The sequence below is a fragment of the Muscardinus avellanarius genome (assembly GCF_963383645.1).
Source record: "Muscardinus avellanarius genome assembly, chromosome: 13".
NCBI classification, from domain to species: domain Eukaryota; kingdom Metazoa; phylum Chordata; class Mammalia; order Rodentia; family Gliridae; genus Muscardinus; species Muscardinus avellanarius.
The window spans coordinates 81,822,111-81,847,095 of record NC_137799.1 but is presented as its reverse complement, the minus strand read 5'-3'; the positions used below and the strand labels follow the sequence as shown (position 1 = coordinate 81,847,095).

At 35.8% G+C, this 24,985-nt stretch overlaps 1 protein-coding gene across 1 annotated transcript in view; it reads right to left on the bottom strand.

The window, feature by feature from the left end:
- Positions 1-24,985, bottom strand: part of VPS13A (vacuolar protein sorting 13 homolog A) — a gene marked incomplete at both ends in the record, with an annotated part of 250,174 nt that overhangs the window by 136,984 nt on the left and 88,205 nt on the right. Inside the window, 13 exon segments of the mRNA XM_080708999.1 lie at positions 1,240-1,390; positions 5,407-5,554; positions 7,018-7,322; positions 9,280-9,447; positions 10,695-10,798; positions 10,875-10,991; positions 14,156-14,309; positions 14,427-14,486; positions 16,215-16,294; positions 20,068-20,224; positions 20,627-20,781; positions 22,131-22,215; positions 24,472-24,610. Coding sequence (XP_080565125.1) covers positions 1,240-1,390; positions 5,407-5,554; positions 7,018-7,322; positions 9,280-9,447; positions 10,695-10,798; positions 10,875-10,991; positions 14,156-14,309; positions 14,427-14,486; positions 16,215-16,294; positions 20,068-20,224; positions 20,627-20,781; positions 22,131-22,215; positions 24,472-24,610 — 1,823 coding nt within the window.

Genomic DNA, 24,985 nt, shown 5'->3' with positions numbered 1-24,985 from the left:
GTATCCTCTTAAATTTTACCTCATTTCCATCCCTGGGTTTTTGGACTTTTTTCCCCCCTCTACATCATGGAATATTACCTCAATCAAATGATACAACTCAATCCTTACATTAAGACCTTATGGTTAGTGTTTTTGTTTCAAAAATTTAGCAACCTTATTTTTGGTTTTCAAGAACTCTTTTCTATCTTTAGAAAGCTGCTGGTCCTGGCAGGATCCCTTTCTTATATTATCTTCTCTTAGCAAAATCCTCTTAGAATATCAAATTTTGGTTTTGTTTATTTGCTTGCTTACTTTTCTGTTCAGGCAATTATTTGTTTCATTCAGAAATCACTACTGTATATATCTTCATTTCTTTCATGCTTGTGTCATGATTTTCTTCACATCTTACGATTTTTTACTTAACAACAAAAAAACTGCATTGATTAATTTAGTAAGTAAGGATGGGGTTTTCTGTAGTTCTATGAGTGAAGGGTTGTCTCTCTTTTAGGATTCTCCAAGGTGGTAAAGTTGTATAATATCTCAGAGTTTTTGCAAAATGTGGAAATTGTGGATTAGTAGGCTTCACTTTCAGGTAGGTAAGTTTGGGGATTCCTGAAATCTAGAATGAGGATAACTTTATTCCTGTGCAGCAAAATCATCATAGTGGTCCTAACTGATTTCCATGTGCCGCTGCTGAATTCAGAAACCAGCTAAACCACACTTAACACTTTTAACCCAATGCTGGGGAAAGCCTCTAAGTCACGGTTAATTCTACTCTATCATCCATCCATCCATCCATCCACCCACCCACCCATCCCTCTTCAAAACCATCATCAATAATGATCATCTTTTCATCACACTTCTATTTTAGTATTTCTAATATTAATATGAAATATTTCATCTGAGCTATAAACTGTACTAGGGATGTGGGGGGTAGTGAATAAGGACTGATAAGGAAGTTTAGAAATGACAATAAATATCAATGATTTTTCTTACAATAGGACTAAGAACTATGATCCACAGAAATAAATCAAAACAATGACTAATAGCATAGATAATTTAGAAATGTTGAGATGGAATTAGCTGATTAGAAAGAGATTTGTAAATTCTGTTTTACCAAAAACTAGAGAAAGGGAGGGAAGAAAGGAGAAAGAAAAGGAGAAAAGAGACAGGAGAAAAGAGAGAAGAGTGGGGAAAGAAGATGGAATGAGAAAGGGAGAGAGTGAGGGAGAGGAAACTGGAGGCTAAATTAAAACATACCTCCTGTATGTTGTGAAGCATTAGTGGCTCCACTAGTATTGCTGCTCTGGTCCTTAATTACAGCAGGAGAGGAAGTAACACCTTCTTCATACCATATGTTGCCATACAACGTTTTAAAAATAGTTGTTATATCTTCTTGACTAAGAATGAACTGTTATAAAATAAGATTTTTGAAAAATGAGAATACACAAAAAAAGAAGAAAAGACTTCTTTTTAACACCCTACTACCTGTATTTAAAATTCCGTGGGAAAAATGAAAAACTTTGATTTTAGCTCTCTACAAAACCAATCTCTAATACATTAAAGGTGTTTACTAACTGAACATTCCATTTCTAAGTGATCATGTGGTTTATATTCGCTTGTGAAATATTAGATGCCAACATCAATTCATCTCTGAACATCAATAACTATTTCTTATGAATGTACCAAGTACTCCAGTACTTTCAAACCTTTAAAACAAACTTTCATCTTTAAGTAGTCATCTAGCCACTTTGAACTCATGCTTAGTAAGCATCTCATTTTTATAAATATAAAATAACTAAATACACTTATATAATGAAAAATTGTTCACAATGTGTTTAACATAAATGCTTTTATTTAAACCTCACAAAAATAGGAGTAGAGAATACAATCCTGATTTTGTAAGAAAATAAAGCTATGTACATGATGTACATTCACAAACATATCAAAGTCAATCACTAAGCCAAACATGAGAAGGAGGGGGAGAAAACAGTAAGGGCTAATTGAGTGATGTGTGCATGTATGCCTCTACCATCTTGTACTCCATTAAGATGTATGACTATAATACACCAATAAAAAAATTAAATGAAAAAAAGAGCAAGCTAAACAGTTAAGTAACACACTTAAGTTCACACATACTAAAAGAATTCATTCAATGCCCACGTTTTGAAATTAGCCTAAAACCAATAGTTTACAACTTAAGAGGTATATGTCACCTTGGTTTGGTCACTGTAGCTAGATACCTGCCAAACACTATTCTAGATGTTTCCATAAGATATGTTTTATTTTTATATACTCTTATTGATGTATTAAAGTCTCACATCATAACATAGTTCTTAGGGATAGTGACATATATGCACACAACACTTGGTAGGTTTTCCTCTAGATCCCTTCCCATTCCACCCCTCCCCTATACAGGATATTAAGATTGCCACTAGTATTAAAGGCATCTTTTAGACACAATTATACATTTAAATCAGTAAGCTCGGAGAAAATCAGATGACCCCCATACTGTGGGTGGGCCTCATCCAATCACTTGAAGGCATTCACTAGAGAAAAGAATGACCTCCTCCAAAGAAGAACTCTGCTAGGAGACTGCATTTAGACTGCTGTATCACTAGCCTTTCCCTGTGTCCTCTATCAGCCCACACCAAACCTTGCACCAATTCCCTAAAATAAATCTCTCCCTCCTGCTTCCACATACCCTCTGTAGTGTTTCTCTTTCTCTGGAGACTCCTCTGACTAATATAACTGCAATAATGTAAAAAAGATCAATGAGTTTTATATTGATATAGTCAAGACCATTTTGTTAAACTGTTTTTGCTTACTTCTAAATTTGCCAGAACTGTTACTTCTAGTTGTTATAAGCCCAAAGTGATCATTTTAATATCACAAAATTTAACGGTTTTATTTGCACCAGGGTTCTTGACCACACTTCAGATAAAATATGAATCTAGATTTTAATATTAAATCCATGTATACCTTGCCCATGCAATATGTGTTTTATATTTTAACTTTCATTCCTTCTTTTAATCATGACATTTATTTTGTGATTATTATGGAGCAAGCATTGAAAAGTTAGTGGGGTTCATATAAATTCGTAAACTGATTTTAGTATTATAATATCTAAACTATATCTTTCAATTAGTACATATACTTAATATCCTTCAAATACTGATTTTTTTTTTTTTTTTTGGTGGTGGTATGGGGATGGAACCAGGGGCCTTCTACTCCGGGCTACACTCCCAGACCTATTTTATATTTTTTTTATTTGGAAACAGGGTCTCTTAAGCCAGTGGAGGCTGGCTACAAACCTGCGCAATCCTCCTGTCTCAGCCTCCCAAGTGCGGGGATTACAAGCGTGCGCCACCACGTCCAACCTTCTAATACTGATTTTAATCATCACTTTTCATTCTTCTCAGTAGCTAAGTGGAAGAAGCTGAAAGAACTGTAAGGATGCAAGGACTGCTCATCTGTGGCGCCTACAGGTCAGGGAAGGCTGTGTGCACAGACCCTGAACACCCTACAGGCCAGAAATGACAAGGTGCTGCACCTTGTCTGGAAGCATTAGACTAACTTACTGGACTCCAGCCTCTCCCTGACACACAGGATGAAGTCCCAGGGGCACCAAATATGTAAGGTCTGGACTGGGCTGCAGTAGCTACAAACTACTCAGGTAAATTCAGAGAGGGGAAGAATCAACTTCCTCCCAGGAAGTCCAGGCATCCAGGTATTTGCAGGGGATAATACAGCATCACATGAACATTCTAAATTTATACATCCTTCCTTGGGGAAGAATGAGAGAAGCAGTTGCCCACAAAATATGCCTAATTACAGTCCATTAGTGTGAGAATTTCCTGAGCATGCTGGGTAGAACTTACTATTTATTTGTATATTTCTATCTGCTGTCATATTAATATAAAGATGCTTCAAATTTTTAAGAAGATACCTTCATCTCCAATCCTATAAGTTAAAGCATCTATATAATCTTATATATACTGAGAGCTAACATGGGGTGTTGTGGTGTACTCTTTTTTTATTTTCATGTCTGGGGCTGGAACCCAGTGGCATTTGACTTTGAGCTATACCTCCTGCCCTATTTTTTATTCTTTATTTTGAAACCAGGTCTCACTGAGTTGCAGAGGGCCTCACTAAGTAGCTGAGGCTGTCCGCGAACCGCGATTCCGAATGCTGGGACTACAAGCATGCACCACCATCCCTAGCTCGTGGTGCACTCTTGAAATCCCAGTACTTGGGAAGCTGAGACAGGAGTATCACAGGTTCCAGACCAGTCTCAGCTACATAGGAAGGGCCTCAGGAATTTAGCAAGACCCTGTTTCAAAATAAGAACAACAACAAAAAAAAGGCTAGGGGTGTAGTTCAGAGGCAGAATACATTCAATTCCCAGTACCAAAAAAAAAAAAAAGTGAGAATACTAATGCAATCTCCTATCATGTATGGGAGAAGGGGGGAGGATGAGGAGGGAATTGGGGAGAAGCCCACCAAGCAGTTTGCATGTATGACATTATGAACAAATAAGAGTATATTTAAAAACAAACAAAAAGGAGCTGAAAGACTTTCAGCTGACACTAGGTTTTAAAATCTGAAAATGATTTTGACTTAAGGAATGTGATACAGTTTTGATTTTTATTCAGTCAAGAGGGGAAAATAAGAACTTGTGTTACATTTGAGATTTATGAAGCAATGCCAACTGACAGGTGATGACAACTGCCATTTTCATCTTCAACCTTTCCCTTCTTCTAGAACGTTGTTTATATACTTTCCCTAGGTTACTCCTCATGTCTATTGCTTTACTTACCATATGCTGATGACTCCCAAATTATTATTTCCAGCCTAGAAATCTCTGCTAATTCTCTATTAACATATCTAATTAAATGCCATTTTTCCTTCAAGGAAGTTATCACAATCTGTAAACTATTTTAATTAAAACCAAATGTTTTTATTATTTTTACTATCTAACTGCAAATTCCAGAAAACCATCATCATCAACCTCTCCTTTCCTTAGACTGGTAAATTCTATAAAGTAAGAAAAGATGTCATATCATCTTTGTCACTTTATCTCCAATATCTACCAAAGAGCTGGTATTCAAGTATTTGTTTAAAAAATGAAGAGATTTAAATAAATTCTCAGTTAATCAGCTACCATTTCAATTCTGACCTGTGTATACATGTGAATATATACCAACGTCAATCTAGGTACTCTGTATTGGGAGGGAGGAAAATGGGAAGGCAGCACCAAGTGCAGTGTGTGTATGTATGTGTCACTGTCAATGTAATTTACATTATGATGTGAGACTATAATGTACCAATAAAAGCACAAAAAAGCCTATCTAAAATATTCCTAGTGTCCCCATGTAATATTTTTCACCAAACAAAACAGAAACTAAAACGTAGCCAGAAAGTTACCTCCATGGGTTTTAGCTGAGCATTTACATTAAAACAAGGAACTTCCTGGTACCAATCCCAGGATAAATTTCGCTCAACAATCACTTCAAGATTTAATGGCAGTAACAGATCCAGTGATTCCTGGTATGTATCATTAATAAATTGGGATCTATAAAAAGAAATAAAATTTTTTTGAAGTGTTTCATATGTACTTAACAGAGAAAAAAGATTAATTTATACACTTTTATATAAAACAGTAGAAATAATTTTTACGTCAAGAGAAAAGTAAATTCTATCACATGTTCAGATATCAACATGAAAGATGTTCTGTCCCACTAAAACTTTGGTGAATTTCGCTGAGAAATGCATTTTTAAAATAGGATTTACAAGCCGGGCGTGGTGGCGCACGCTTGTAATCCCCGCGCTTGGGATGCAGAGACAGGAGGATCGCGTAGGTTCGAAGCCAGCCACGCACACTGGCTTAGGAGACCCTGTTTCCAAATAAAAAATATAAAAATAGGTCTGGGAGTGTAGCCTGGAGGTAGAAGGGCGTCCAGGAACCCCAGTACCACCAAAAAAAAAAAAAATAGGATTTACAATATGATAAAAATGACAAAAATAAAACTGTACATAAATTCTTAGGATAAGAATTATCCAAATAATCAGTAAACAAAGATTATCTATGACTTCATTATAAAAACGTTTTTTGTGTGTGTGGTATTGGGACTGAACCAAGGAGCTTTCTACCAGCCCTATTTTTTTTATTCTTTAGTTTGAAATGGTCTCACTAAGGTGCAGAGGGCCTTCCTAAGTAGCTGAGGCTGGCAGTGAACCTGCAATCTTCCTGTCTCCGCACTAGGATTACATGTGTGTGCCACCACACCTGGCTTATAAGAACATTTTAATACACATATTTAGGAATATAGCAGAACACCACATCTCCTTACTACTTTGTATGGAACAAAGTTATACTATATAAAATTTCTGGGTGTGGGCGTTAAAATAGCTGAATATTTACAATGTAAAAGTTGAACCAGTGCCTTTTCAAGCACTTATGTAAGGAGGACTGATGTTCACAAGTAAAGAACAGTAAGTCACCAAACCCCTTCAAGGACAATGTGAAGCAGAAGCCTCCTCTGTTGCACTTTAAAGTAACAATATCAAAGGATCACTTTTCAATAATGCAGTTATATTTTAATTGACAACTAACCCTTAAACTAGGGTACAATGATATGACTGCATAATTTTAGTTCTTGTTCACTCAATGACAGAGAAATGTAGGAATCATCAGAAATCTCTCAGAATTTCTGAAACCAAACCATTTCATGGATGTATAAAGGAATGGCACTATACTTACATACATATAAATGCTTGCAATCTACAATTAATGGTATACAGCTGAGGAATTAGCTGGATGTGGTGGCACACACTTGTAATCCTAGCATTGGGTAGGCTGAGACAGGAGGATCATGGTTTGTCCACAGCCTCAGCTACTACTTTGCAACTCAGTGAGACCCTGTTTCAAAAAAAAAAAAAAAAAAATAGGGCTGGGATAGGGCTGGGGGGGTATGTCTCAGGGCTCCATCCCCATAGGGAATGCATTATATAGAGATATACTTGTGATACACTTACCTGTATAGTCTCATCTCACTCAGCTTTATGGTTATCAAGTCCATAACAGGTGGAGGATTACTCTTGCTCTCTGGTATTATAATGAATGTATTTCTCATTGTAATTAGTCCAAAATCAGCAACAAAAACATTTTCAGAAACTGGAGACTGTGGGATGACCACCACGGGGGCTTTGATGTTAACATCCAATGCCAATCGGGAGCTCCTTTGTGCCAATTCTTTTACACCAGTAGCAGCCATTCCTGCCGCCTGCACAGTTGCTTCAGTGAAGGCTTGTTTAGCTGCTTGGAAATTATCTATAAAGGCCTTTAAAAATGAAAGAATTTTATTTGCAACATTGCCATGAATCATTTATTAAATATGTATTGTTCATAAATTTATTCCATAAGAAAAACTTTTACTTTGTACAACTAGAAAATACTTATTAAAAGTGGCTGCATATTATATCATAATTTACTGCTGTAAAAATTAAGAAACAAAGAAATATATTGATTAAAAAAAATACATATAACTACCTGAGTTAATACTTAATTTTCATGTTCTGAAAAAAGTAACATTTCCAGTAATTCTAGGACTATCACAAGAGGGTTCACTGACATCAGTTTTTGATCAACAAAAGTAAACTAGACAAAGAATACTTTTTTTGTTTGTTTTGTTTTGTATATTGGGGGTGGGACCCAGGGAATTCTACCTCCGAACTCCACCCTCAGCCCTATTTTTTATTCTTTTATCTTGAAACAGGGTCTCACTGATTTGGAAAGAACCTTAGTGGCTGAGGCTGTCTGTGAACCGTGATCCTCCTGTCTCAGTCTCCTGAATGCTGGGATTACAAGTGTGTACCGCCACTTGTTCATCTTTAATTTTTGTCAAAAACTATTTCTTTGCTATAGAAAAACTGCACAGTAACTTCAATTTGAAAGATCACAAAAAGATATAAAAAGAGGGCTCCATACCCACAAATATGTTCAAGTAAATACATGAATTTCTTGCTTAAAACTGCCATACTTTGCATAATTATTCTATTTGCATCCTTAGATTTCACTATCTAGCTTATACACCAGAACTTAAAAGACATTTTAAGAGAAAACAGTTTTATCATAGTGACAGGTTTAACAACAACAACAAAAAAAAAAAAAAAAAAAGAGCTGACAGCAGAGGTAAAACAGAAAAGAAAAAAAAAGAAAAACTATGAAAAGCAGAGCTAAAAACTCAGAAGACTTAGGGTGAAGTCATACATGGATTAATTTAAGTCCCATAAGTCTCCACTATCCATAATTATAGTGAAATATATAATTAAATGTTATAGATTCATAATTAGAATGAATTCAAGAATATCATTTTCTTAATAGCCAAAACAAACTTTAACTATGTTTGGTAATTTTTAATCAGAGCCTGAAGTCAGGCAAAACAAATATTTAAGCTAATGGTATATAAAGTAATGGTTTCAATGAATATATATACTGCATATTATATGATACATATTATATACTTTAATGTTACTACATAAAAATATACATTTCAATTAACTAAAATATAACCATTTAGAAATTGGTACCACACATTTCCATCACTATGATAAATGGTACCCAGAAAATTATTCTATTTTTTTTTTGGTACTGCGGACTGAACCCAAGGGCATTTTGCCTCTGAGCTACTGTGATCTTGTTGTCTCAGCTCCCAAGTACTGGGGTGTGTGCAAATGTGGCTGACTTATTTAAAAAATAGGAAGAAAATCGACCAAGGAATTTTCTTAAACTGTTCATCCATGTTTGACATATAGCAAACTATTTCCAACAAGTATATAAAAAAATTTATTAAAATACTAACTAATAAGCCAGGCACAGTGGTGCATGCTTGTAATACCAGTACTTGGGAGGCTGAAACAGGAGGATCGTGGTTCACAGAACAGCCCCAGCTACTCAGTGAGGCCCTCCGCAACTTAGAGAGACCTTGTTTCAAAAAAAAAGCCGGGCGTGGTGGCGCACGCTTGTAATCCCCGCGCTTGGGAGGCGGAGACAGGAGGATCGCGCAGGTTCGAAGCCAGCCGCGCGCGCTGGCTTAGGAGACCCTGTTTCTAAATAAAAAATATAAAATGGGTCTGGGAGTGTAGCCCGGAGGTAGAAGGGCTTCCAGGAACCCCAGTACCACCAAAAAAAAAAAAAAAAAATAGGACAGGTAGCTCAGATGTTGAATGCCCCTGGGTTCCCTCTCCAGACACACACACACACAAAAAAAACAAACAAACAAACAAACAAAAACTTACCAATACAGTATATAGAAATTTTGTGACAAAAACCACTTCAATGCAACCAACAGTTAAGTTAACCTGAATGTCAACCACATTCATATCTGTGTATGCTGAACCAGCAGTTGCATTCATGTAAGAAACCATTTTGAAGCTGAAAACTTCTTTTCCAGTGATATAAACAGCCTTAAATGAGAGAAAATTCCAATTATTACAATCCATTTTTGAAGTGATAGGCCTTCAGGAAAAAAAGAAATGAAGCAAAAAATAATAAAACATATACATATAATTGTAAAATTTCCACTTATTCAAGCCAGTACAAATGAGGCAGTAAACAATTCTAACTGCTTTACTAGAACATTCACTGTAAGGTTTTTCAAACTAGTGGTGGCAGCTCCCATTGTAGATCAAGAAATCAAGTTAGCGAGGTACGTACGGCCCAGTGTGCATATGTGGTGCTGAGGACTGAGCCTAGGGCATTATAACTCTGAGCTACACTCCTAGTCCTATTTTATTTTTTATTTGGAAACAGGGTTTCACTAAGTTTCCTGACTCAACTTGAGGTTCTCCTTATCCTACTGTTTGATATTCTCTTCACTCTCTTCAATATACCGACCTACCTGGACACCTCATTACTCAGGAATTATTAGTCCAACTTCATAAAAGTGTTTAGTCCAAAAATCTATTTTATACCCAATAACAAAATATCTACTCTTCAACCTTAATTATTCAGTACGAAGGACCCCATTTTTTAACATTATAACAACTATATTAGTAATCAGCCATGGAAATAAATAAGCTTCCTTAAAAATCTCGGATTTTTCTGATATTGGTACCTAAAATGCATTATAAGAATTAATGTATTTTAAAAAGAACAAAAAAATGAAATACAGAAATTTACTACTCCCCCCCAAAAAAATACTTTTTTTCAGGAACATTACTTATCATGATATAAGATTATGATATTCTTTTTTTTTTTGGTGGTACTGGGGGTGGAACCCAGAGGCTTTCTACCTCCGGGCTATACTCCCAGACCCATTTTATATATTTTTTGGAAACAGGGTCTCACTAAGTTGCTGAGAGCCTCACTAAGTAGCTGAGGCTGGCTTCGAACCTGCGCTATCCTCCTGTCTCAGCCTCCCAAGTGCAGGGATTACAAGCGTGCGCCACCACGCCAGGCAAGATTATGATATTCCAAGATATCATAATCTTATTTTGACAAATAAAGAAATAATAACTGAGATTAGGTAATTACTAAGGGTTACACAACTACTAAGGAGCAAAGATAAAATAAGAAACCAATTTTTCCAGATTCCAAAACCCATACTTAAGCCACACCACATAAAATTTAATTGTCTAATGATAAGTATGACCACTCTAAAGGACAATCATATTTAATAATGTATTGCTACTTAATTAAAGCAAATTCTTACCTTTTTGTATACAGCCTTTATATCAGAATCCAAAACAATTATATTCCTTAGCTTTGCATTTATTTCAGTTACCAAAGGTCTCATTATCATCTCGGAATCAAGCCCTAGGGGAATAAAATAACTAATTGCATTCTCTTTCATATAGTAGTTTATTAGATTTATTTTATAAGATTTTATTACCTTCAATCTTAATTTCAGAAATGTTACGTTTCTGATCTTGAATAAAAATCCGTAAACATGATAATTCTGCTAATACCCGCAAGGTAATAATATCTTCGTGCATGGATACTTTAAAAGCTACAAAAAAAAAATTGTATGGTAAAACATAAGGAAACTTTTGGCAGTTACTCTATACTTGCAAAGTAACTGAAACCTCATTACAAATAATGATAGCATTAGAAAAATTCAAGTAGGTACAGTGGCACATATATATTCCTCACTTGGGAGGCTGAGACAGGAAAACTGCAGGTTCAAATCCAGCCTCAGCAACATAGTGAGACACTGTTTCAAAATAATAAAAAACAAAACAGGGATAGTAGCTCAGAGGCAGAATGTTCCTGGGTTCAATCCCCCCCCAATACCAAAAATAAAGCAAACAAAAAAAAAAAAATAGCAAGGTAAGATATTCCCTACTAAATTGATCAATCTAATCATATCCAATGAAAACAGAAGCAAATAAACAGACAAAATGAAACACTGTTCCAAGAGGAGAGTAATCATGAAACTAAGAAACTGGTTATATAAGATACATTTTTTTTTTTCCGGTACCAAGGATGGAACCCAGGGGAAACTGTACCTCCAAGCCAGACCCCCAGCCCTAGTTTTTAGTCGTTTTTTTCTATTTTTGAAACAGGGTCTCACTGAGTTATAAATGGCCTCACTAAGTAGCTGAGGCTATCTGTGAACCCGGATCCTCCATTCTCCGCCTCCCAATGCAGAATTATAAGTGTGTGTCATCAAGCCCAGCGCTACAAATCTTTTGAGGCAAAAAATTACTAGGAGATACCCATCATCAGAATTACAAATTTTTACTGCTTTTAAAAAATAACAGGACATCCGGGAAGATGGCGACGAGGAAAGCAGTGCTTACGAGCCCCACTAACGACCAATCTCTATTACCACAAAATCAGCGCCTTTCATAGCCAGAAAACACTATCACCAGAGAAACAAAAAAGGTAATTACAAGGAACAGAGAAAAAGAGGGCTGGAAAAACGAGACACCAGAAAGAAACCAGACCACAGTGCTACGGCCGGAGCCGCAGCGCGGAGCGGCGCGGGCACTATCTTCCCTTGCAGCACCAGGCCCCAGAAAGAAGGGGGACTCAGAACGGAGCTCAGAGCCACAGAGGAGATACACCGGCCTCACGCCCGAGGACGCGGCAGTGGCGCCTTACTGCCGGCGGCAGCGGCGAATTCACTGGATGGCACCAGACCAACATACCCAACAGCCCACCAGGCTCCAGAGAGGAGAGGCGAACAGCGAGCCGAGGTGAGTCGCTGCGGAACAGCCGGGTGGAATTCGGCAGATTTTTCGGCGCAGGAGGCATCTAAAGCTCGTAGGGGCTGTGCTCAGCACACACTGCAGGGATTCAGAGCGGAGCTCATAAACAGAGAAGAAATATGCCAGCCTCACGGCCGAGGGCATGACTGTGGCGCCATATTGCCACTAGCGGCAGCAGCAGCAAATTCACCGAGTCCACTACAGCTCCATCAGCACACTCAACAACAGTGAGTCAAATTGCAGCCCCTAGAGGAGAAATCCCAGTACTACACTCCCAGGGACTTGACCGATGGGGGAGTGGCGGTGGCAGACATAGTACACCATAGGAGAATGCCCAACCTGGCACCCCCCACCCCCATGGTCTAAAGCAGCCTCGATTGACTCCCTGGATCTGAGACTCTGCGACACAACCCAGTAAAGGAGTAGTGGGGACTGAGATACCACAGACTCGAGATCCAGAGCACCTTAAGTGAAGTTGTAGTGACCCAAGGGAAGAACCCAGAGAAGGCACAAACTTCCAAAATCATGGGAAAGAGAAATAACAATGGAACAATGAATGTCCACAATCCCACAACATCAGAACCTGATAAAACAGAAATTCAGAGATTTCTAGAAGATCAAATCAGGAAAATAACTGTAGAAATAATAGAGGTGTTTGGAAAAGAATTCAGAGAGAGCCAAAAAGAGATAAAGGATGTAATTAATGAATTTAGTTAAAATATTATTATTTCCACCACCAAATGTTCGTGGAAACCTTGTCAAAAATAACTTGACAATATATGAAAGAATTTAGCTCTAGGCTTTTATTTAACTCCAATGGTTTATATATCTGCCTTTAGAACAGTACTACACTGTTTCAATTATTGTAGCTTTATATGGTTTGAAATCAGAAAATATACATCTTCTAGCTTTGTTCTTTTTCGAGATCGTTTTGGGTATCTAGAGTCCATATTCCGTATTAGGATAGATCTTTTCTGAAAAATAAATAAATAAATGTATGATAGTTTCACCTAAAAAAAAAAAATATTCTCTGGTAGGAAAGAAAGCAAAAAGAAATATTGAACTGTTATCTTTAAGTCTTCAAAAGCTTGGTATCAGACTAATGAAACTGTTATTTTGAGATTATCATTTTTAATTTTGGATAAATTGCTATAATACTAGATGTCAACCACTAAGCCAAGCATGGGAAGGAGGGATGGGGATGGAATGGGGTGGGAATGAGGTAGGGGCTAACTGGGCAATGTGTGCATGTATGTCTACAGAAGTTTTTTTGTATCCCATTATGATGTATGAATACAGTGCAGCAGTAAAAAAATTTTAAAAAAAGTAACAGGTTGGACATTCCTAATCAAAATAAAATTTAAAAATATTAAGTGTTTTAAAATAAAAAACTTATTGACCACCAACATGATACTTAAAAAAGTTTCAGATTTGGGAGAATTTCAAGTTTCTTATTTTTTAATTAGAGATGCTCAACCAGTACTGTGATTAAAAATATCCTTTGAGCAGGGCTGGGGATGTAGCTCAGGTGACAGAGTGTTTGCCTATTATGTAAAACGCTCTGGTTTCAATTTTCAACACTGCCAAATACACACACACACACACACACACACACACACACACACACACTTCTAATACTACTCAAATTTTGATAGTTGCATTTTAATTTACACTAATGCCATTAAATGCATGAATATTAATGTAAATCAAATACTTCTATATAATTTTCATCTAAAATCAATTGTAAACAATTTTACTTCAGCAGTAATCTCTTTCCTTTGCCTTTTCCATTATTTTCTAAAATTAACCTGTTATACAATGAATCCTTGTGGGTATTAGTCTAGGCAACAGAATTCTGTAGAAAATATAACTTATAATATTTTCAATTAAATTATAATAAGTCCAGAACCGAAATTTATTGATATTTGTAAAAAAAATTAGGTTGAATTTTTAAAAATACCTATTTTCTTAACAACATCCCCCTTATCTTCAGTCTCTGCAGCAGTCATTGAGGTTGATTTTTCCACTGATTGCGGAAAGATATTATTAATATAATTTATTGTATTCAGAAGTGCTTCTGTATGTAAATGAATATCCAAAGAGGAGAAATTCACCTAAAGAAAAAAGTTGATTAAAAAGTTGATACAAAAGGACTTTATAAGGCATTATGCTTTGTGGGATTAAAGATACAATTCATAATATTCAGTTTTTAAAGTATTGTCCCCTCATACCTTAATCAGTTGTAAAACATTGTTATAGGTACTTTTCAAGTTAGGTACGTTTTTTTCAGCCTATTCAAACAGAACACAAATCTGTTAGAACATCTTAGAATGACATGTGTATATATTTATAATTACTTGTTATACATAATATACATCTATATAATTTTTCAGGATTGTGTGTATATAAAGAAATTACATATATTATGTATTGTAGATAAACACATATATTTACCTAAAGAAGCAACTGCTTTACTAGAACAAAGCGAATGCTTTACTAGAACTTAAAAATCTGGTAAATGGACTTTTCTAGCACATAAGTATTCAATAAATGTTATATAGTTGCATCCTTATTATCAATAAAAGAAATGCTAGGTATTATCAGTCATCAACAACTCTGTGGTTCCTCCTATCTCTTTGTATTTAAAAACAAAATTTTTGACAGAATTGTCTGAGTATCCAAATACCATTTTTTCTAAAACTTATTGTTTATATGATTTTTCTTAACAAATCATAATTGTATACATTGATGGTGTAATGTGTGATGTTTTGATATATGTATACAATGTAGAATGACTAAATAAAGCCAACTTGTATATCCATCAATTCAAAAACCCATCATTTTTATAGCAAGATATATGAAATACACACTTAGTTTTCTGAAATATACATTATTAATGACTAGTTATTCTGTTGTGCAATAGATATCACTTATTTCTTCTATCTGAACCTTTCTATCAACAGATCCCCTAATTTCTTCCTTTCCTGTCAACCCCAGCCTCTTGTAGGCACCATTCTTCTATTTCTACAAATCAACTTTATTAGAATCCATGTGTGAGACCATGCAGTATTTGTCTTTCAGTGTCTGGATTATATCACTTTGCATAATATCCTTCAGATTCATCCTCGTTATTGCAAATGACAGAATTTCCTCCCCTTTTGAATAGTATTCCACTGTGTGTGTGCATACCACATTTTTCCATTCCTTTTCTTTAGACCTAGAACACTTTTATTATCTAAAAGCTAATGCAAACATAATGATGAAACTATTAAAATATCTACAGCAAGCAAAAATGATCGTGAAAGCAATAAAATGATTTTCTGGCATTACTCTTCAGTAGTTACAACATCGGTGTAGTACTTACATAAACATAATGTCAGCCAGGCATGGTGGTGCAGGCCTGTAATCCTAGTTCTTGGGAGGCTGAGACAGGAGAATCACCAGCCTCACCAATTCAGTGAGGCTCATATCAACTTAGCAAGACCTTGTTTCCAAATAAAAAAATAAAATGGGTGTGTAGGGTTGTATTGCGGAGGTAGAATGCCCCTGGGTTCAATTCCCAGCACCACAAAAAAGAAAAATGTCAATGAAAACATGGAATAAGCCCTAAATACACTATAGTGGATAGAAAAACTTCACAGAAAAGAGAGTATAAATCAATAAGAATAGAAAACAGTCACTGACATCAGAAAAGTCAGGTAACTTCAGCTAGTCATGAAAAATGAAGTAAAATTATCACCTTGCATCATATATTGCAATAAATTCCATCAAAACCAGAAAATTTGTTTCTTTTTCAATAAAGGTGTGCAGGCATCAACCTGCAAGGACTTCCTACTCAGAACACAGGCTAGTTACACATGAATTATTTACAAATCGCAACTATACAACACAGAACAATGAGACCAGTATTACCTCTGAGTGCCGCTAATATGAGTTACTGGGATTACATCAGCATAAGGATTAAACTGAATATTATAAAAATCTAGCAACACACTTGACTGTCAAGCAAAACTGCTCACCTTCACATATTCCAATGTTAACAGATCTTCCATTGTGTTATCCAGGGTTGTGACCAAATAAACTGGTTTTTTATTTTCATCTAAAAATAAATTTATTTTAAATTTTTATTTTATAATAATAATCAAATAACTTATAATTTTAATTAATTTTAATAATTAAAAAAACATTACTAGTTAAAAAAAAAACTAGTGGAAAGTAAATACAGGCAATGCTAGTATTTATAGGACTTACTGAAAAAAGGCTTTCCTGCACCAGATCTAGGCACTGTATTTTATCTTATCCAGTCAGGTCTCTTATTTACATTTTATATTCTGTTTATTCATTTATTTACTTATTTATTTTTGTGGTACTGAATGCTGAACACAGGGATATTCTACCTCCAAGCTACAACCCCAGCCATTTTTATTTTCCATTTTCAAAACAGTCTCGCTACACTGCAGAGACTGTCTTTGAACCGGCGATCGCCTGCTCCAGCCTCCCGAGTACTGAGATTTCAGGCATGTGCCATCATGCTCAGCTTTACATTTTATATTCTAAATGTGGCATTTCTCCTCACAATTTTGTTGCCCCCTCATATACCTCAATACTAACGTCTCAAATATTCCTAGACAGGAGATGAGGTCAAGAAAAACTAGCAATCTGTTAAAAGAAAACCCAGAATGGTTTTTAGAAACAATGAAAGGACATAAAAAGAAGAGCTAGGAAAGAAAAATAAAAGGCAATCAGAGTCCTTGAAAATTTAGTTGAAATGACAGATTAGAGCCAGATGTGGTAGCACACTTCTAATCCTAGTACTGGGCAGGCTGAGGCAGGAGGATCGCATATTCAAAGCCACCCTTAGCAACTTAGTGAGGTGCTCTATAACTTAGTGAATCCCTGTTTCAAAATTAAAAAAAAAAATGATAAAATAGACCTGGTGAAGTAGCTCATTGGTAAAATTCCATGAAAGAAGAGGGAAAGGTCAGAAATGTGATGAGAAAGTTCCTTATATTTATAGTATAAGTTAAAATAAACTCTATTAAGAATCAGTCTTAAATATTATTTCTCTGCTTGTATTCAAAACCTACTATTCTAAGAAAACTGATATAGAAGAGATTTTTGTATAAAGCTTTTAAAATCACCATTATCAAATTAATTATGGCTGCTAATAGTATGTAGAAACTGAAAGAAAGAATGACAAACTACTAATACCATTCCTAAAGGGAAATGTCACAATTTCAATGAATTCTTTCCAACTTAAAATCTTATTAGCATACAAACCAGCTTTTTACTGCAGGTGCTAACCACATCTTCATCCGTTAAGAAGGGATATACTTTCACCAAACAACTATTTACTGATCATTTACTTTGCACAAGAAACTATGCTAGTCACTCCCTCTCAAAACATTCAAAAATATTACAAAAATGGGTCCAGTAATAATTATGCACCCTGTCATATTTTATGCAAGTATTTTATTCTTGGCTCTTGAAAAAAAATAAGCATAAGTGTAAAAGCTAAGAGCTCTAATACTTCTATATTACTAAAGAATACTGTCAAGTTGGTTTACTTTTCTTTCCACTTACCAAAGCAAACTTTTTCTCAGCAAAAAGCAAAAAAATCACCAAAATTCTGCATCTGTTCTATACAAAGGTTTTTTAACCAAGAAATAACAATAACACAATATACCACAGTCAAGTTCTCAAGTGGCAAGAGGAGCAAAAGGCACCTTTATTTGTTGCCAGTAGAAATACAAAATGAAAGAAATACAAAATACACTTTGGAAGGCGGTTTGGCAGTTTCTTATGAAACTAAACCAACTCTTACCATATGACTCATCAATCACAGAATCCTTGGTACTAAACTCAAGAAAACAAAAATTTATGACTATAAAAATACCCACTGTGAATATTTCAAAGGCATTATTCATAGTTGGTAAGACTTGGAAATAACGAAGAAATCCTTCAGAAGGTGAATGGGTGTTTAAAAAAACAATTGTCTATCCAAACAATGGATTATTCACTGCCAAAAAGAAATGAACTATCTAGCCATGAAAACACATGGAGGGGATTTAAATGCATATTACTAGCTGGGCATGGTGGTGCACGCTAATAATCTTAGTACCTGGAAGGCTGAGACTGGAGGATCCCAGGCTTGAGGACAGTCCAGCAAGTAGTGAGATCCTCATCCATCTAGCAAGACCTTGTTTCAAAATAAAAATAGAGGTGGGGGTATAGCTAAGAGGCAGAATGCCCCTGGATTCAATCCCCAGTGTATGTATGTATGTGTGTATGTGTGTGTTTATTACTAAGTAAAAGCAGACAATCTGAAAAAGATACATACTGTATGATTCCAATTATATAAAATATTAGAAAAGGTAAAAATAAGAAGCCAGCAAAAAGATCAGTTACTGCCAGTGATTACAGGAGAGGGAATGATAAGTGGGTAAAGGATAGAGAAGTTTTAGCACTGTGAACTACTCTGAAAATGCAGTGGTGAATACTTGTCAATATACTTCTCTCTAAACACATAAATGTAGAGCACAAAGAATGATCCCTAACATAAATTATGGACTTCAGATGATAATGACGCATCAGTGTAGGTTCATCAGTTTTAACGAATGTACCACACTCTGGAGGAGAATGCTGACAAAAAGGAAAATAATGACATGAAGTGTAAATGGTATAGAAAAAAACAGTGTACCTTCTGCTCAACTGTACTGTAAGTTTAAAACTGCTCTAAAAAGTAAAGTCTATAAGAATATCATTGCCGGGCGTGGTAGTGCACACTTGTAATCCCAGCATTCGGGAGGCTGAGACTGGAGAATCGTGGTTCACAGACAGCCAAAGCTACTAAGTGAGGCCCTTCACAACTCAGTGAGACCCTGTTTCAAAATTAAAAATTAAAAATAAGGCAGGGGTATAGCCTCTGGATTTCATCCCCAGTCCCGCAACAACAACAAAGGCCTCTAGAAATTAGAGACAGCCATCAGCCAACAGACAGCAACAAAACAAATTGAAATCTCGTGTAAATGAATTTAGCCAACACCTAAGTGAACAAATAAATGAGTCCTCCTATAGAGTTTCCAGAAAGGAACTCTTGCTAATACCTTGATTTTTGCTCACTGAGACTTATGTAGAATTCTACCCTATAGAACTTTAAATCTGTGGTGTTGTGAAACACAAAATTTGTGGTAAACTGTATAGCAATCTAATCTAAGTTGATTTTCCTTAAGGAAAAAAAAATTATATTCATTTTGAATCTGGTCCAGCTCTCCTTAGATTACCAACTGTAAGATGAAGGTCAAGGACTAACTCTGCTCTGGTTCAATGTTACTTGTGCCTGAGACTCAGCTGTTGGAGGCTTACTTTGCACATGGTGGTGCTGAGATAGTAGAACCTTTAAGAAGCAGAGCTTAGTGGGCGGCAATCAGTCTATTGGGCACACTGCCCTAGAGAAGGATAAATGTAGTTCCTGCAGGACCCCGGTCAGTTTCCATGAGAGTGAGAAGTTTAAAGCATGAGCCTGACTGCTGACCCCTCTCTGGCTTCCTTTCTCATCATGGGATCTCTTCTATCCATGCTCCTGCCACGATGCCACCCACCAAGAGGCCCCAGCAGATCCAACCAATGGAGCAACTGTAGCTTAGATGTCAGCGCTAACACTCTGAGCTCAATGTACATCTTTTCTTCACTCATTACTCAGACTCAGGTTATTTTGTTACAGCAGTGAAAAACATTAATAGAAAATCAAAATGTGATAGCTCTCTGAGAATAATTTAGCAAATGTACTGAATTAAAATCTAAAAAACTAAAACCTCTCCTGCCAATAAACAATAAATGAATTTGAATATTTTAAAAAATAGAGAGTCTTACCTAAGTATTCTGGACATTTTAAGCAGAATTCTTTCAAAAAGGCATTTGCTTTCAAATCATATGTTCTAATCTCAACATCTGTGCCCAAACCTAAAACAACAATTTCTACCACAGGTAATTCACATTCTCCTACAAGGTGATACAATTGAACCAAAACCTGCAACAGAAAGGAAACGAAACATTGGAGCCCCTAATCTCAGAACCATTATTCATACACATGCATACACCTCCACACACAAATGGATTATGTATTTAAAGTTTTGAGTCAATTTTATACCTATCCATACATACAAAATATATTTTCACAGTTATAGATAAATTTTCAAAATATATGTACTGAAAACCTATAACATACCATATAATCTCCTAATTCTTGATTAAGGAAGTTTATGTTAAGAAAGAAAGAAAAAAAAAAAGAGAAAGAACCAGGGAACCACATAGCAAATCTGAATTTAATCAGGATGAAAACAAGACTTCCTGCTAGCAATGGAACTATACAAACAAGCTGTAAACAGAATGACAATTGAAATAACCCATATTAACTTTACCACATACATACCTCTGCTACTTCAAATCGTATTTTAAACTCAGTCAAATTCACTGAACAATCTTGCTTTTGTAACCTTCTCTGTCGAGTACTTTTAACTCTAGTTGAAATTTCAGGAGAATCTTCCAAAGGACTACATGGTGCATCAAAATATTCCTCCTCCGAGTCTAAATGTTATAGAATATTGTTTAAGTCAATTATAAAGATTATCAGTAGCAATTTTTTTTTTTTTTTTTTTGGTGGTACTGGGGTTCCTGGAAGCCCTTCTACCTCCAGACTACACTCCCAGACCCATTTTTACATTTTTATTTGGAAACAGGGTCTCCTAAGCCAGCGCACGCGGCTGGCTTCGAACCTGCACGATCCTCCTGTCTCTGGCTCCCAAGCGCGGGGATTACAAGCGTGCACCACCACGCCCAGCTTAGTAGCAATTTATAACCTTTCTCAAATAAATATAAATGTTAAAACACTAAGGACCTATTTTAAAGTATAAATATGAGAACTGAAAAGAACATATAAATTGCTTTAAGTAAATATTTCCTATTTTGTGGTGCTGGGGATTGAATAGAGGGGCAATCTACCTAAAAGCTATACCCCCTATTTTAATTTTACTCAAAAACAGGGTTTCACTAAGCTTCAGAGAGCTTTGCTAAGCTCCTCAGATTGGCTTTTAATCTGTGATCCTCCTGTCTCAGCCTCTCAATTGGGATTCCGATATTGTACTGAGATTACACCTACCAGGTCAGTTTGAAACAATACTCTTAATGACAAAAAGGTATGGAAAATTATAAATGTAATCTTCAACTTAAATATCACCTTATAAAATCATGCCTGTTTTATTTATTTATTTATTTATTTATTTATTTATTTTGGTGGTACTAGGGGTGTAACCCAGAGCCTTTCTACCTCCGGTCTATACTCCCAGCCCTACTTTATATTTTATTTGGAAACAGGGTCTCACTAAGTAGCCGAGGCTGGCTTCGAACCTGTGCGATCCTCCTGTCTCAGCCTCCTAAACTCAGGGATTACAAGCGTGCGCCACCATGCCTGGCTATCATGCCTGTTTTAAAATTTCATAAAAATTTTACAGTAAATGACAATACCCATAAATTCACATGGAAGAACAAAAGACCCAGAATAGCCAAACCAAATCTCAGCAATAAGAAGCATGGGGGTATCACAATACCTGATTTCAAATTATACTAGAGAGTGGTAGGCACAAAAAGTGCATGATTTTGACACAAAAAACAAGCACATGGACCAAGGGAATAGGAAAGAGCAAATCTAAACAGTTTTTGAGTTACTCATCCCTGAGTTTTTCTCATGTACTCATGAGACATAACTGTTAATAAATTTATTTTCTGCTAATTTGTCACTTGTGACAGAGAACCTAAAGGTTAAAAGAAAAAGGTATTCCCTTCCTATATGCAGTCACTTCAGAAAAATGTGCTTCCAAACAGAAATTATTTTAATGATACATGTATAGGAAAAATTTCCTTAAGCAGTTTCATTTTACCATCTTCAGTAACACATGGAAGTTCCAAGAGAGGAATTATCTTCTGTGAAATCTGTGATGGTCCCAAAGAAATAGATGTTTGAATCTGAAAGGAAAACAATTCACTGTCAATTAGCACAAATATTTTTATTCAAAATTATTAAGACAATTTTGATAATAAGCCACTGGTTTTGAATTATTTGAGAAGCAATCAGGACTAAATTAGAAAATAAATTGTAAAACATAGACATAAAGAAATGGTTTTACAATTTTAAGGCTAAATATAAATTGTAGAAGTTATAATAATTTCCTTAAAAATGAGTAAGAAGAAATCTTGGATAAATTTTAACTCAAAATATATTAAGTTAAAAAATCATCTCCAGGATATCCATGAAACAACAAGTCTCAATATTTAGGCCTCTAGCACTGGAGAGCTTACAGTTTTATTTTTAATTTTTTAAAGACATGTTATTAAATTTGTTTTACTGTATTGGGAAATGTAACATATAAAAACATCCAATGCATTTAAAAAGTAACATCCATGAAAGTTATTTTAAAAATATAGACTAAGAAACATTAAGTATCTATGTGTTCTTTCTTGATCACTTCTCTACCACTGATCATGACTGGGGTTTTTTGTTTTTTGTTTTTTTTAGTGGTACTGGGGATGGAATCCTTCTACCTCCAGGCTACACTCCCAGACATATTTTTTACATTTTATTTAGAAACAAGGTCTCTTAAGCCAGCAAGGCTGGCTTCGAACCTGCGCGATCCTCCTGTCTCTGCCTCCCAAGCATGGGGATTACAAGCGTGCGCCACCACGCCCGGCTGACTGTTTTTATTTAGTTGTTTAAGTTTCTATAGGTGATTCTATAATAATACTGTTCAGTATGCCTCCTTTTAAAGTGAAGAAAAAGGGAGTAGATAACACTTTCAAAATTCTCTGTATTTTAACATAGTCTGTACATTTCAGTATGGATCTCTTTGCGTGTAACATAGCATAATTTTTCAAATTTCATGATTTATCAATTTCTTTCATCAATTTTGGGGAAATAAAAGAAAGTAGCAACATTTAAAATGTATACTCTTCAGTCTTTAAAACAAAATTTATAAAAGAGCTCAAGTAGGCGTGATGGTGCATGTTTGTAATCCCAACATTTGGGAGGCTAAGACAGGAGGATCACAGTTCACAGCCAGCCTCAGCTACTTGGTGAGGCCCTTGGCAATGCAGTGAGACCCTGTTTCAAAATAAAGAATGGAAATCAGAGCTGGGGGGTGTAGCTCAAAGGTAGAATGCCTCTGGGTTCCAGGGGGAGATAGAGAGAGAGGGGAGGGAAGGGAGAGGGAGGAGAGAGAGGGAGGGACAGAGGGGGGAGGGAGGGAAAGAGAAAGAAAGAGCAGGAGCGAGGGAGGGAGGGAGGGCGGGCGGGCGGGCGCAGGAGCACACTCAATAGCAAACAAGGAAAACTGCAGAACATGAATGTATTCACAAGTAATGGGACCTTATGTCAGCAACTCACTCCCAAAGAGATTGGCAGAAAACATTCTTGGCTCCATTTTTTTCAAGTTTGAAGTTAGTTCAAAAGAAAAAAATTTAAGCAAGTACAAAGAACCCCACTCCGCAAATTCAAAGAAAAATATGACTGAATATTTTCTTTCTGAAGAGATCTTGAAGAAGTTGCACAATTAAAAAAAAAATCCAGAAATCAAAAAGGGAAAAAAAAAAAACAGTAATTTTAACTGTGTAAAAAAATAAAAGCAGAGCTGGGGGTATGACTTGGCAATAAAGTGTTTTCCTGATATTCATGATGTCTGAGTCCCAGTGCTCCCATAAACACTCACACGCACGCACGCACGCACGCACGCACGCACAAACAACAAAATTTTTAAAAGATAAATTTTAATAACAAGTATAAGTTCCTTAATTGGAAAATATAATCCAACAGAAAGAAAGTACTTGACATGAGTAGCTGTTTTCAAAAAGAGAAATTCAAAGTCAATGAACTTAGGAAAACATATTCTCTCTTACTCATAAAGCAATGCAAATCAAAAGATCAATACTAATGGAAGCAAAGAAAAAGACATTCATCATTCACTGCCCTTACTCTACTAAACATTTCCTGCGAAACCGGAGATGCAGACAGTTATGGTCCCACCTGGGGACTGGCTTTGGGAGCATGCCAAGTGAGGATAGGCAGGAGGTTCACTTTATATTTTTCCTCACTATTTGAGCATTTACTGTTTACAATGTCTATTCAAAATGAACTACAAATTACCTGGAATTCCTACAGATGTTTCAAATACTATTTATTAACTTTCTTTTCTTAATTCAACCTTTCATTAACTCCAAAAATAACATTACCTGAATTGACTTTACAGGGCCAGAGAGATCAGTCACAGGTTCAGGTTTGGGAATGCTTTCAATCAATTTCATAATCCCTTGCAGTTTTTTATCAGAGATTCGTAAAGAAACTAGAGGTAACTTTCCAAAAATCTTGAATCTGTTTAAAAAAGACAGCAATCATTAGAGGAACTTTTATTCTGATTTTGATTTACATGTACTAACTATGAAGACTGTACTCCAGGCATGGTGGCAAATGCCTATAATCCCAGTATTTGGAAAGCTGAGACATAACTGCAGGTTCGAGGACAGCCTCAGCAACCTATTGAGACCCTACTTCAAAATAAAATACTAAAACAGGGCTGAAATATAGCTCAGTAGTAAAAATTACGCAAATAAGATCAAATGTGATTTTAAGCACTAAAAAAAAAAAAAAAAATCACTACTCCAATTCCCATCTTATGTACTCTACTATTTGTCAATTATAGATAACAATTACTATTTGTCAAGTATTCACTATGTTTACTATGTGACA